This window comes from Vigna unguiculata, chromosome 7 (genome assembly GCF_004118075.2).
Source record: "Vigna unguiculata cultivar IT97K-499-35 chromosome 7, ASM411807v1, whole genome shotgun sequence".
Classification (NCBI taxonomy): domain Eukaryota; kingdom Viridiplantae; phylum Streptophyta; class Magnoliopsida; order Fabales; family Fabaceae; genus Vigna; species Vigna unguiculata.
The window spans coordinates 13,021,166-13,033,289 of NC_040285.1; the positions used below are offsets into that span (position 1 = coordinate 13,021,166).

Genomic DNA, 12,124 nt, shown 5'->3' on the forward strand with positions numbered 1-12,124 from the left:
TAACTGAAATACGCATTTAAAACCTCAAATAAAATTTAAAAAAATTGAGGTTAAAAGAATTAAATCCACAAATATTTAAACATGGGGCTAAATTGGTCCACAGTTTTAAAGGGAAATTAATTTTAATTTTAAGTGAAAGTTAAAATATCAAAAACATATTTAACCTTGAATACATCGATAAATGGGGTTGGATGTTGTATATTAAACTATTTTAATATATAACATAATATTTCAACCAAATTTAGACATGGTTAAAGGTGAATACCTTCTATTAAAATCTAGGATAATTATGTTTTTTATTTATGGGTTAATTATATTTTTCGTCCCTCTACTATTATCATTTTTTGGAAATGGTCCCTCTCGCAAACGTTTAACCATTTTGGTTCTCATGAATTTGAAACTAATGATTTTAGTCCCTAATTTGTGAACGACGTTAAGTTTGTGACTTTGTGGCAAACGGCGTTCCAGCTAGGCTCGTCATCTAGCGACACGTGGTTATTAAGATGCAAACACATGTTAAATGAAATAATTATTTTCTTTATTTATTTAATTCATTTATATAATATTATATAATATATTAAAAACAAGTTTTTGAACATGTGCTTTTTATTTTGCATAAGCAAAAACATCCTCGTAAGTGTTAAGTGAAAGTCGTGAAAGTGTTGTTGGAGAAAGATTTGGTCCACGAAAGGTGCCCTTCGTTTGTGTGGTGAAACTGGAATACGAAAGGTGTGTGAGTAAGTGTGGAAGTTGTTCGCGTGGTGCGTGATTGACCTTGTCGACGAGGTTGCAAGACCAACATTGGCTGAAAATATAGGTAAGGGTTTTCTTTCGTTTCTTATTTTGATTTAGGGTTTTGCTGCTTTTGATTTAGGGGAACATTTATTGGGTATTTCCAGCAGGTGTGTTAGTGTAGTTTTGATTTGTTACTGGTTTTGATGGGTCTAGGGTTCTGTTTTGGTTGTTGCACATATGGGTTTTTCAGTCGTGTTCCATCTCATGGGGAAGTTTGAAAGGTTTAGGAGAAGGATGTTGCGATACGAAGGTGGAGAGAAGCATGTAGTGCGAGGAGTGGATCCAGATATGTGCTCCTACTTCGAAGCATTGGGTATTCTAAAGAAGGATTTTAAGTATGATGGACAACTTTATGTGTGGTGGAAGCCTAAGAAAGGGAGAATGGATAGATATCTAAGGCCATTATTTGAAGATAAACATGCTTTGGAGTTGGTAGAATACGCATAAAACAAAAACGAGGAGGTTGAGATCTATGTGGATCATTTGGTTAGTTCTGCTCAAGTCATTGAACTTGTTGAAGGAGTGAATGGTGGTGGGGTAAATGAAGAAGATGCAAATGCTTCTATTAATGGTGTTGGGGTAATTGAAGAAGACGCAAATGTTGTTGTTAATGGTGGTGTGATAAATGAAGAAGAGGCAAATGTTGCTGTTAATGGTGGTGTGGTAAATGAAAAAGAGGCAAATATTGTTGTTAATGGTGGTATGGTAAATGAAGAAGAGGCAAACGCGATTGTTAATGGTGGTTGGGTAAATGAAGAAGAGGCAAACGTTGATGCTGATTTCGGTGGGACAAATGAAATAGAGGGGGCTGGTGATGTTTTTCAGGAGGTGCAAAATACAAAAGAGATGGCTAATTGTGATGATGAATCTGGTGTTCTTTCAGGGGATGATGAACCTGATGAATTGGATCAGAGTAAGGATGAAAGACATATAGATGATGATGATTGTTTTGGGATGGAAAATACTCCATGCGGGAATTTTTCTCAAGTTTTAGATAGGTGGAAAAAATTCAAACAATGGAAAAATAGGAAGAAGTTAATAAAGGAAGGTATGGGTACTGTTGAGGCAAACAAAAGTGAAGGTCTGGGTACTTCTAGCACACAATAAAGTACTAATAATCATGAAATAGATGCCAACTACAACACTAATGAGCTAGATAGTGATGTGGATATTGGTGATGGGGAGGGTGTGAGGAAATACCCAATATTCAGGGGCGAAGAGATGTGCAAGGAATTCAAATTCAGACTTGGGATGGAGTTTTGTTCCTTGAAACGGTTTAAGCAAGCTCTGATGTAGCATTCTGTGTTGAATGGCATAGAGATTAAATTTATCAAGAATGATGATGTCCGAGTGAGGGTCGTTTGCAAAAGGAAGTGTGGATTTCTAATTTTATGCAGCAAAGTTAAAGGAAGTCAGACTTTTCGGGGTCAAGACCTTGTTTGATACACATAATTGTGGCAAAGTTTTTGTTAACAAGAATGCAAACAAGGAATGGGTTTCCAAAATTGTAGTTGATAAGTTTAGAAATGTTAGGAGAATGACATCGAATGAAATTATTGATGATGTCCGAAGATCATACAACATTGGAATAACCCCCTGCAGGGCTTGTAGAGCAAAAGAGATTGCAATGGACATTCTTGAAGGAGATGGGCAAAAGCAATACATTTTGCTATATGATTATGTTGCATAGTTGATGAGAGTGTCTATTGCAACAACAGTGAAGATTAAAATTAATCAACCTCAGTCCACATTGCAGCCACGATTTGTGTCCTTCTATTTGTGTCTGAATGGGTGCAAGAAAGGGTTCGTTAATGGCTGTAGACAATTTATAGGTGTAGATGGATGTGACCTTAAAACTAGCTATGAAGGCCAACTATTAGTTGTTGTGGCAAGGGATCCAAATGACCAGTATTTTCCACTAGCATTTGCTGTTGTGGAGAATGAGTGCAAGGAGACTTGGAGGTGGTTCCTAACATTATTGTTGGAGGACATTGGAAATATTCAAACCAATCGATGGGTATTTTCCACTAGCATTTGCTGTTGTGCATGCATATTACAAAAGGGAGACTTATGAAGCTTGTTATGGGTCACAAATTTCACCCATTAATGGCCAACAACTTTGGCCTAAAAGTAATGCACCACAAATACTACCCCAATATTTAAGACTCCTTCTGAAGGCCACAAAAATTAAGAAGGAGAGAACCTGATGAGGATGTCAGTCACTCTAGGTTAGGGAAGTAGCATCTTATAATGAAATGTAGTAATTGTGGACAATTTGATCACAAGATCAGAAGCTGCAAGCCACAATTACAAAGTAAATATTGTCTATCATAATGAAATCATGTATGATATAATTACAAAGGTTGAGCTAATGAGTGCATGTTCTTAACAGGAAAACAGAAAAAGAAGAAGTTTGCAACAACTGCAACTACCACTGCCACTGTCAATGTATCCGGGAGGAAGACGAACTTAAGATCTTCTACCACCACAAGAAGGACAACTAATAGGAAGGGAGGAAGGTCATCCAATACCCTAAGCAGCGCACCTACTTTAGGTTCACAAGCAAGTTCAAGCAACCCACCAACTGGACAACCCATGTGAACAATATTGGGAGTTGTGTTATGTAGTGGTGGTCACATGGATATTTTGATTTAAATGTATTTTTTGTTGTTAGCTGTGATGAAATTTCTAACTGTTGTTGTTTTAGCTTTAGGAGCCCGAAACAGACCACTTGGATCACTGTTTTGATATGTGATGCTACTTATTTGATGTGTTGTTAAATGTATTTTTGCTTCATGATGCTTGATTACACTTGGGATAGAATACAACTTTATCATTCATGGTCAGGTTATAAATTGATGTTTGATAAAGTTTTGAACAATGCTTAGCCCTGCTTTTCCAACCACGTTTTTCCAGTCTATGTTAAAACAACTTTGAACAATGCTTGATAAAGTACAAATTTTCATAGTGCATATATTCACACTATTCATTTATTGGGTATTGATATTTATAGATCAAAAAAAAAAAACCAACTCGCTTAAGAAACTCAGCAAATATTCACACTCAGATTACGTTTCAGTGTTCAAATATAATTTCGATATCAGTCCAAATCAACCAAATTGGTTACTGCCAATTCACAATGCCACCAACTATACTTGCTTCAGGATTTAAGTATAAAATGCCAGAAACTTAAAGAAGGGACTAGGGAAGAAACTCAAATTTGCTTAAGAAACTTAAATTCAACATTCCAGATTCTACAATTCATAACAACCAAATGAAAAATTCCCAACAACCTGCCAAATGACCAATTGCTAACAACCTTACTCCTTACAATTTGTCTTTAACAAAAATAAAACACACAATATGACAGTAAAACCCCAAGACAAAATGAAAAAAAAGAGCTTTATTTCTCCTAATTTTCTCCCTGCCAATAACTTCTTTAGTTTGGCATTCTTCTGCACCAATTGAAGTATCATTGTCTCACTGCCACTTAAATTTTCATTCTCTCCTTCTTCCATTTCAGGCTTTCCTTCCACTTCAAGTTCCACCGCATCAGCCCATCGAAAGTAGTTACAATGTGATTCAGTCTATAATACAAAGTAACAAATTTAACAAAATTGACACATCCCCACAAACAAATTAACGAATCTAAACACCATCAAAAAATATACGTACTGCCCAATTTCAACACCTGAAGAAAAATCTGCCATTATTCTTTGTAGTAATTGCTTTAAGAAGCAGTAATTGGTCGCCACAACAACAAAGTTTTCTTCCAAATTGAAAAGATTCCAATTGCGCAGAAGAAGACGATGATGACAGACCACCCTTCGACCCAGTACTCCTCTTCATTTATAAACCCTAAAACATAGAAAATTCCCAAATAGTCAAATGAACCTACCTTGTGTGTATGAACAAATTTTTAGCACTTCAATATTCTATGATGGCGTGGTAATGGATTTCAATTTCCGTTCCTTCAAATTAGAACCTTCTGATCTCTCTTCCAAACTCTTCCTCTTTGATGCATTCACAAAGCTTCTGGCTGCACCCTCCAAAATAAAAAGCACATGTTCAAAAATATATGTTTAATATATTATATAATATTATATAAATGAATTAAATAAATAAAGAAAAATATATATTTCATTTAACACATGTCTGCATCTTAATGACCACATGTTCGTAGATGACGAGCCTAGCTGAAACGCCGTTTGCCACGAAGTCACAGACTTAACGTCGTTCACAAATTAGGGACTAACATCATTAGTTTCAAAATTATGAGGACCAAAATGATTTAACGTTTGCAAAAAGGACCATTTTCAAAAAATGATAATAGTAGAGGGACGAAAACATAATTAACCTTTTATTTAAATGGACTTTTTTTTTATTTTGATATTTTATATTTCGTGTAATATATATATATATATATATATATATATATATATATTAACTTTTGTTTTTGATAATAAAAAAAAATTCTTTGAGTTAGTATTTGTGTAACAAGCCATGAAAATTATAACAAATAATTCTTACCTATCTTATATTTAGATTTACATTTCACATTTTTTTTTCCATAATAAAAATTGTTTGTCATACTAAAATACTAAAAGTAACACTCATCTATATATTATTAGATTATGAGTAAAATTATGCAATAAATATGTAAATAGAAATAATTATGAAATTTAATATACTTTTATATTCTTCTTGCAAAAATCGAAAGACCTTAGTGTTTGCATGCACAGATTTTATAAATCTGCAAATTTGCACAGATGAATTTTTTTTTTTTTCATGTTTAAATAAGAAAATTTGAACAAGCAATAGATTTGCAATTAAATAGTCAAATCTCATTTCTATACAAATATAAAATTTTTCAATGATTTCCCTTAAATTTACCTTCACGACTTTATTAACATTCGATTACCATTTAAAATGGTACTCTCCCTGATAATTTTTTCTTCTATTTTCATAATAATGGTATCTCCACTCAAATCCACAATATATATATATATATATATATATATATAATAAATTATAATATATATTTATATATAATAATTAATATATATAATTATAATGATAAATAATAATACAGATATATATATAATAATAATAATAATAATAATAATAATAATAATTAATAATGTATATATATAATAATAATTATTATTAATATTTTATATATAATAATTAAAATATATATTATGTATAATAATTAAAATATTGTTACAAATATTATGACTATTGTATTAATATATAAATTAATAATATACGTATATAATAATTAATAATTAAAATATTGTTAAAAAATATAATAATGTATATATAATTAATTTTATTATTATTAATATATGTATATAATAATTAAAAATAATAAAAATAAAAATAATAATTAAAATATTGTTAGATTTTAATATTTTAAAATTATTTATTAATTATTTTATTTTATTTTTATTATTAAGGGTATTTGGGTAATCTTCAAATTTTATTTATTAAATTAATTTTTTTAATCTATCATATCACTCAAATCATTTATTTACTTTCTCAAAATTTATCTCCAAATTAACTTACTTTACCCTCTAAATTCATTTAAACAAACAAACATACATATTCATCTCATCAAATCAACATAAATTCATCTTTATACTCTCCTCCAACTTTATCTTTATAAACGAAGACAACTTTTTTTTTTCTTTTGACTTCCTTCTTAGTAAGTTCATCTCTTTATTTATAGAGAAGTCATATTCTTTGTCATCCACTTTTTTTATGATAGTATTGCTTTTCCAGTAAGGTTTTACTGTGTCATCCCAGATATATTTTTGTCTTATGTTATCGTTATGTAACTGATTTTAATACCATTTGTGAAAACTAACGGTAAGGATCAAATCGAATAAATTTTAATAAAATCAAGATCAAATTGAGATAAAAAAAAAACTAGAAGAGCAACTTGATATTTTCTAACCAAAATAAGAATAAAAAATGTAATTTAGCCAATATTTCTTTAAAATAATAATAAAAAATATTTTTTAAATATATTAAAAATATAAAAATAGAAAAAATATATAAAAATTAAGAATGAAAAACAATCTTTTTGCTTTTGTTCCTTTCTTTGAATGTTTGTATGGTCGTTCACACGTAATCTAATATCCCAAAATAACCAAAATAAAAGTATAAGTAATATCCCAAAATAAAGGTTTAAGTATTTGTGTGACGATTCAAGTTATCTTAATACTCAAACCTTTATATTTCAACAATTGCAAAATACCCAAAAAAAAATGTTTCTAAACTAAAAATATCAACATTTTCAAACATAAAGTTCTTTTTTTATAATTACATGGTCCTGATTTTCCATTTTGGATGGAACTACGTAGGAGTCAAATTAATTTTTGTCAGACCAAAAATTTTAAAATAATATTTTTCTTTCTTTTTGTGCACTCTTTTATTTTTATTTTTTGGAAAATAAACATTTTGAAAATACTACCTCATTCTTGCATATTTAATTAAAGGTATCGTTTTAGGAAAAACATCATAAGTGCTAAAACCTTTCTTAAGCGTAACCGACTCTTAAACCCTAAATTCAGTTTTTAGAGTTTCTCATACCACGTTTTTATAACATATTTTTTAGTTTGTCATTCCGTCGCGATTTCGGCTGCGACACATATAACATGTTCATTTTTTAGGTTTTGGTCCATAATGCCGACTAGTTGCAACAATTGAAGTGGAATGCTCACAATCCTAAATAAGTTTAGAATGAGTATAAATTCACCCATGACTTACACTATGGAACTAACATATTAGGCCTGGTCCTACTTGTGGCATGACAATATGTATTGAAAAATCTAACTCGTCCCATCTCAATACCTTAACGAGTCGGACCTCGTCTATGTATCATCATAATTTAACCGTCTGATTAGTTTTTGCTAATGTTTTAATTGTAATTATTATACTATTTGTTTTCTATCCTATCTTTTTATATTCTATAGTATTTTATGTATACTTTTCGAATAAATTTTATTTTCAAAACTGAATTAACTCTTCTTTGTTAGTTTTACTATTTCTAAAAAATACTACCCAGAATAGCATTATAAAAACAATAATGTGATTTATTTTTATTACTGTTTTTATCTACATGCTTTTCATAACTATATATATTGTAATAGTATCTTTTATTATGATTTTATTTCTTATAATAACTATTTTTTTATCATTCAAAAATGTGCATGCACAATAGTATAAAAAATCCTTTAATTTCCACTGCTCATGTGTTTCCATGATATGAAGAAGAATGAAGTAGATATATCGTCTTGACGTGGAGTGAAGAAGTATCCCAAGTCAAGCCCGCCAGGAAAAATTCAAATCTACAACCGTCCAAACTCGGTTAGCAACATCCAACGGTTCTTGAGGGGTCTTGGAACATTCTGGAGAAAGAGTCACAAACCCTAACAAAGGGAAATGTTTACTATATATACCCCACACTTAACACTTTATTCTCCCTCTCCATACTCAACCTCCAAACCCAGCCGCGGTTTTAAACCTCTCAGATCTCTCTTCATCTGCCGACAAAACTCAGTATGGCCGGCAAAGGTGAGGGTCCAGCCATCGGAATCGATCTCGGAACCACGTACTCTTGCGTTGGTGTCTGGCAGCATGATCGCGTCGAGATCATTGCCAACGACCAAGGTAACAGAACTACGCCTTCTTATGTTGGGTTCACCGACACCGAGCGTCTCATCGGTGATGCCGCCAAGAATCAGGTCGCCATGAACCCTATTAACACCGTTTTTGGTTAGTTCTTTTACTTCAGTCGTCTAGCTATGGTACCCATATTTATTTTTATTTTTATTGCATGTTTATGATTTAATGTGGATGTTCTTATTGGTGTTATGAAGTTTTGTTTTTTTATTGCATGTGGCTTGGATTGGACTGTGTGACTTGAATTGGACCTTTGATTTTTAGCTTTGTTTTTTATCTATCTTTTTCATATTTTTCCTTTTTGATTTTAGTTAGCCTATGCATGTGCATGTAAAATCTTTACTTTGCAGTGTGTGATATAATGTTTGAGATGATGTGCTTGTTTTACTAGTGCTAAAAACTGAACGATGATTGAGGTGTCTTGCGCACCTTTTCTTACTATGGATTGTTGTGTATTGTAGTAGTCGTGATGGGAACACATGTTGTCATTGTTAAATTATAAGGGGTTTTGACCGTCCACTTGGTTATGTGCATGTGTATAAAGGCGTGTGTTGATGGAAATTAATGTTCAGAAGGGTTTGTGCCTGTAGATGCATCGTGTATTTGTTGAGGGAATTGGGTTTCTTTCATATATTGAAATCAGCTTATGTATTTCACTTTTTTTTTGTGAACCTTGATGTTTGGAGATTATTCACCCGTGCTTTTTGACTTGGAAGAGAAATTAAATATAAAGCACTTGTGAAAAGTTTATTCAAACATTACCTTCATTTTGACTTCTGTTGAAACATAATTTGACTGTTATTGACTAAGTAAAGTTTTCAATTTCCCCTTAAATGCGGCTATTGAATTGTCCTGGTCCCAGGTCGTTTTATTTTAGTATTTACTCGTTCCTTTTTTATGCAGAATAGACCGTGGCTTGTATAAGTTAATGTGAATTACAGTGCATATGCTTATTTGTCTTCTTTCTATCTCTTACAGATGCCAAGAGATTGATTGGTCGTAGGTTCACCGATGCCTCTGTTCAGAGTGATATTAAATTGTGGCCTTTTAAGGTGTTTTCTGGACCTGGTGATAAGCCAATGATTCAGGTTAACTACAAGGGTGAAGATAAGCAGTTTTCCGCCGAAGAAATCTCTTCTATGGTACTTATGAAAATGCGTGAGATTGCTGAAGCTTATCTTGGCACTACGATCAAGAATGCTGTTGTTACTGTCCCTGCTTACTTTAACGATTCCCAGCGTCAAGCTACCAAGGACGCTGGTGTTATTGCTGGTCTTAATGTCATGCGAATTATCAATGAGCCTACTGCTGCGGCTATTGCTTATGGCCTTGACAAGAAGGCTACCAGCGTCGGTGAGAAGAATGTGTTGATTTTTGATCTAGGGGGTGGTACCTTTGATGTCTCTTTACTAACCATTGAAGAGGGTATCTTTGAGGTGAAAGCCACAGCTGGGGACACTCATCTCGGAGGTGAGGATTTTGATAACAGGATGGTGAACCATTTTGTTCAGGAGTTCAAGAGAAAGAACAAGAAGGATATCAGTGGCAACCCCAGAGCACTTAGGAGGTTGAGGACTGCTTGTGAGAGGGCAAAGAGAACTCTATCCTCCACCGCCCAAACCACCATTGAAATTGATTCTCTGTATGAGGGAATTGATTTCTATTCCACCATTACCCGTGCCAGGTTTGAAGAACTTAATATGGATCTCTTCCGCAAGTGCATGGAACCAGTTGAGAAGTGTTTAAGAGATGCTAAGATGGACAAAAGGACTGTCCATGATGTTGTTCTGGTTGGTGGTTCCACTAGAATTCCCAAGGTTCAACAACTTCTGCAGGATTTCTTTAATGGGAAGGAGCTCTGCAAGAGCATCAATCCTGATGAGGCTGTGGCATATGGTGCTGCTGTACAAGCTGCTATCTTGAGTGGTGAGGGTAACGAGAAGGTGCAAGATCTTCTCTTGCTCGATGTCACCCCACTCTCTCTCGGGTTGGAAACTGCTGGTGGGGTTATGACTGTCTTGATCCCCAGGAACACTACAATCCCAACAAAGAAAGAACAGGTTTTCTCAACCTATTCTGACAATCAGCCAGGTGTTTTGATCCAGGTTTATGAAGGTGAGAGAACAAGGACCAGAGATAACAATTTGCTGGGTAAATTTGAACTTTCAGGCATTCCTCCTGCACCCAGGGGTGTTCCTCAAATCACAGTGTGCTTCGACATTGATGCCAATGGTATCTTGAATGTCAGTGCCGAAGACAAAACTACTGGCCAAAAGAACAAGATCACCATCACCAACGATAAGGGTAGATTGTCAAAGGACGAAATTGAGAAGATGGTTCAAGAGGCCGAGAAGTACAAGTCTGAAGATGAAGAGCATAAGAAGAAGGTAGAAGCAAAGAATGCATTGGAGAACTACGCATATAACATGAGGAATACCGTGAAGGATGAGAAGATTGGAGGAAAGCTTGACCCAGCTGACAAGAAGAAGATCGAGGATGCTGTGGAGCAGACCATCCAGTGGCTAGACAGCAACCAACTTGGAGAGGCAGATGAGTTTGAAGACAAAATGAAGGAATTGGAAAGCCTCTGCAACCCTATCATAGCCAAGATGTACCAGGGAGGTGCTGGTCCAGACATGGGAGGTGCAATGGACGATGACGTGCCTGCTGGTGGAAGTGGTGCTGGTCCAAAGATTGAGGAAGTAGATTAAATTTAGTAAAATACCTGCTTCATCTGCCAATTTTATTCTTGACGAAGACTCATTTTAAGTGTTTTGTTTCTTGGATTATCGTTTCACTTTTATTCTATTTAGTTGTGACATACAAGCTTTTAGCCTGTGTTATGGTTGCTCAGTATTTATCATGTTTTGTGAGTTTACAATACAGATCACTGTTTCTCTATTCTGGTTCATTATGGATGCTTAAGTTAATACCTTTTCATTAGATGGGTTAGTGTACATTTTTACTACGAGGCATCACATTCTGAGGATGTTTCGTCTTAAATTAAGTATCATGTTAGTAGGGTATTGTTCTGACATTGTGTTCAATTTGATAACCAGTTTGACATTGATAAAGTCCGGTTTTCTTGACAAAATTATGAGTTCCGATTTTCTACTTATTTTTTGTGCTGTTTTCTGCGTGTTTTCAACTTACATTGATATTGCTTTAATTTTTTTGTAAATAAGTGTTGAGTCATACTTTAAAAGAATATTTTAATATATTTTAAAACATGTATGTAAAAGACACAATAGGACCAGCAAAACACAGCAAAAAGTTCAAATTTCAAAATTATAGTTTCTCGTCTCTTTAAAGTAAAATAAATATTTGATTGATAATAACCTTTCTGCGCCGTTTAGGTACAAAGCCACCATATTATAAAAAGGAAGAGGGTAGTTTACTTCAGAATACAAGGTAAAAATACTCTATATACAGAAAATGTAGTTTATTATGATGTATGTGACATGAATGTCATCTGAAGTCTGGTGCGATCAAGAATGACGTATTTCGATTCTACTGAATGGAATAAAAAAACTTACAAGAATGACGTATTTCGGTTTTACTGAAAGGAATTAAAAAAAACTACCGCTGTATGTTTTCGCGACAAAATTTTGTTGTAGTATGAAATTTATACTAACTATTT

At 33.3% G+C, this 12,124-nt stretch overlaps 1 protein-coding gene across 1 annotated transcript; it reads left to right on the forward strand.

Moving 5' to 3' along the window:
- Positions 1 to 8,265: 8,265 nt before the first annotated feature.
- Positions 8,266 to 11,427, forward strand: LOC114191738 (heat shock cognate 70 kDa protein 2-like). The gene is made up of 2 exons (XM_028081105.1): positions 8,266 to 8,577; positions 9,463 to 11,427. Exons 1-2 carry the CDS (start codon positions 8,364 to 8,366, stop codon positions 11,193 to 11,195), a joined length of 1,947 nt encoding a protein of 648 aa, XP_027936906.1. The 5' UTR covers positions 8,266 to 8,363; the 3' UTR covers positions 11,196 to 11,427.
- Positions 11,428 to 12,124: the final 697 nt, after the last annotated feature.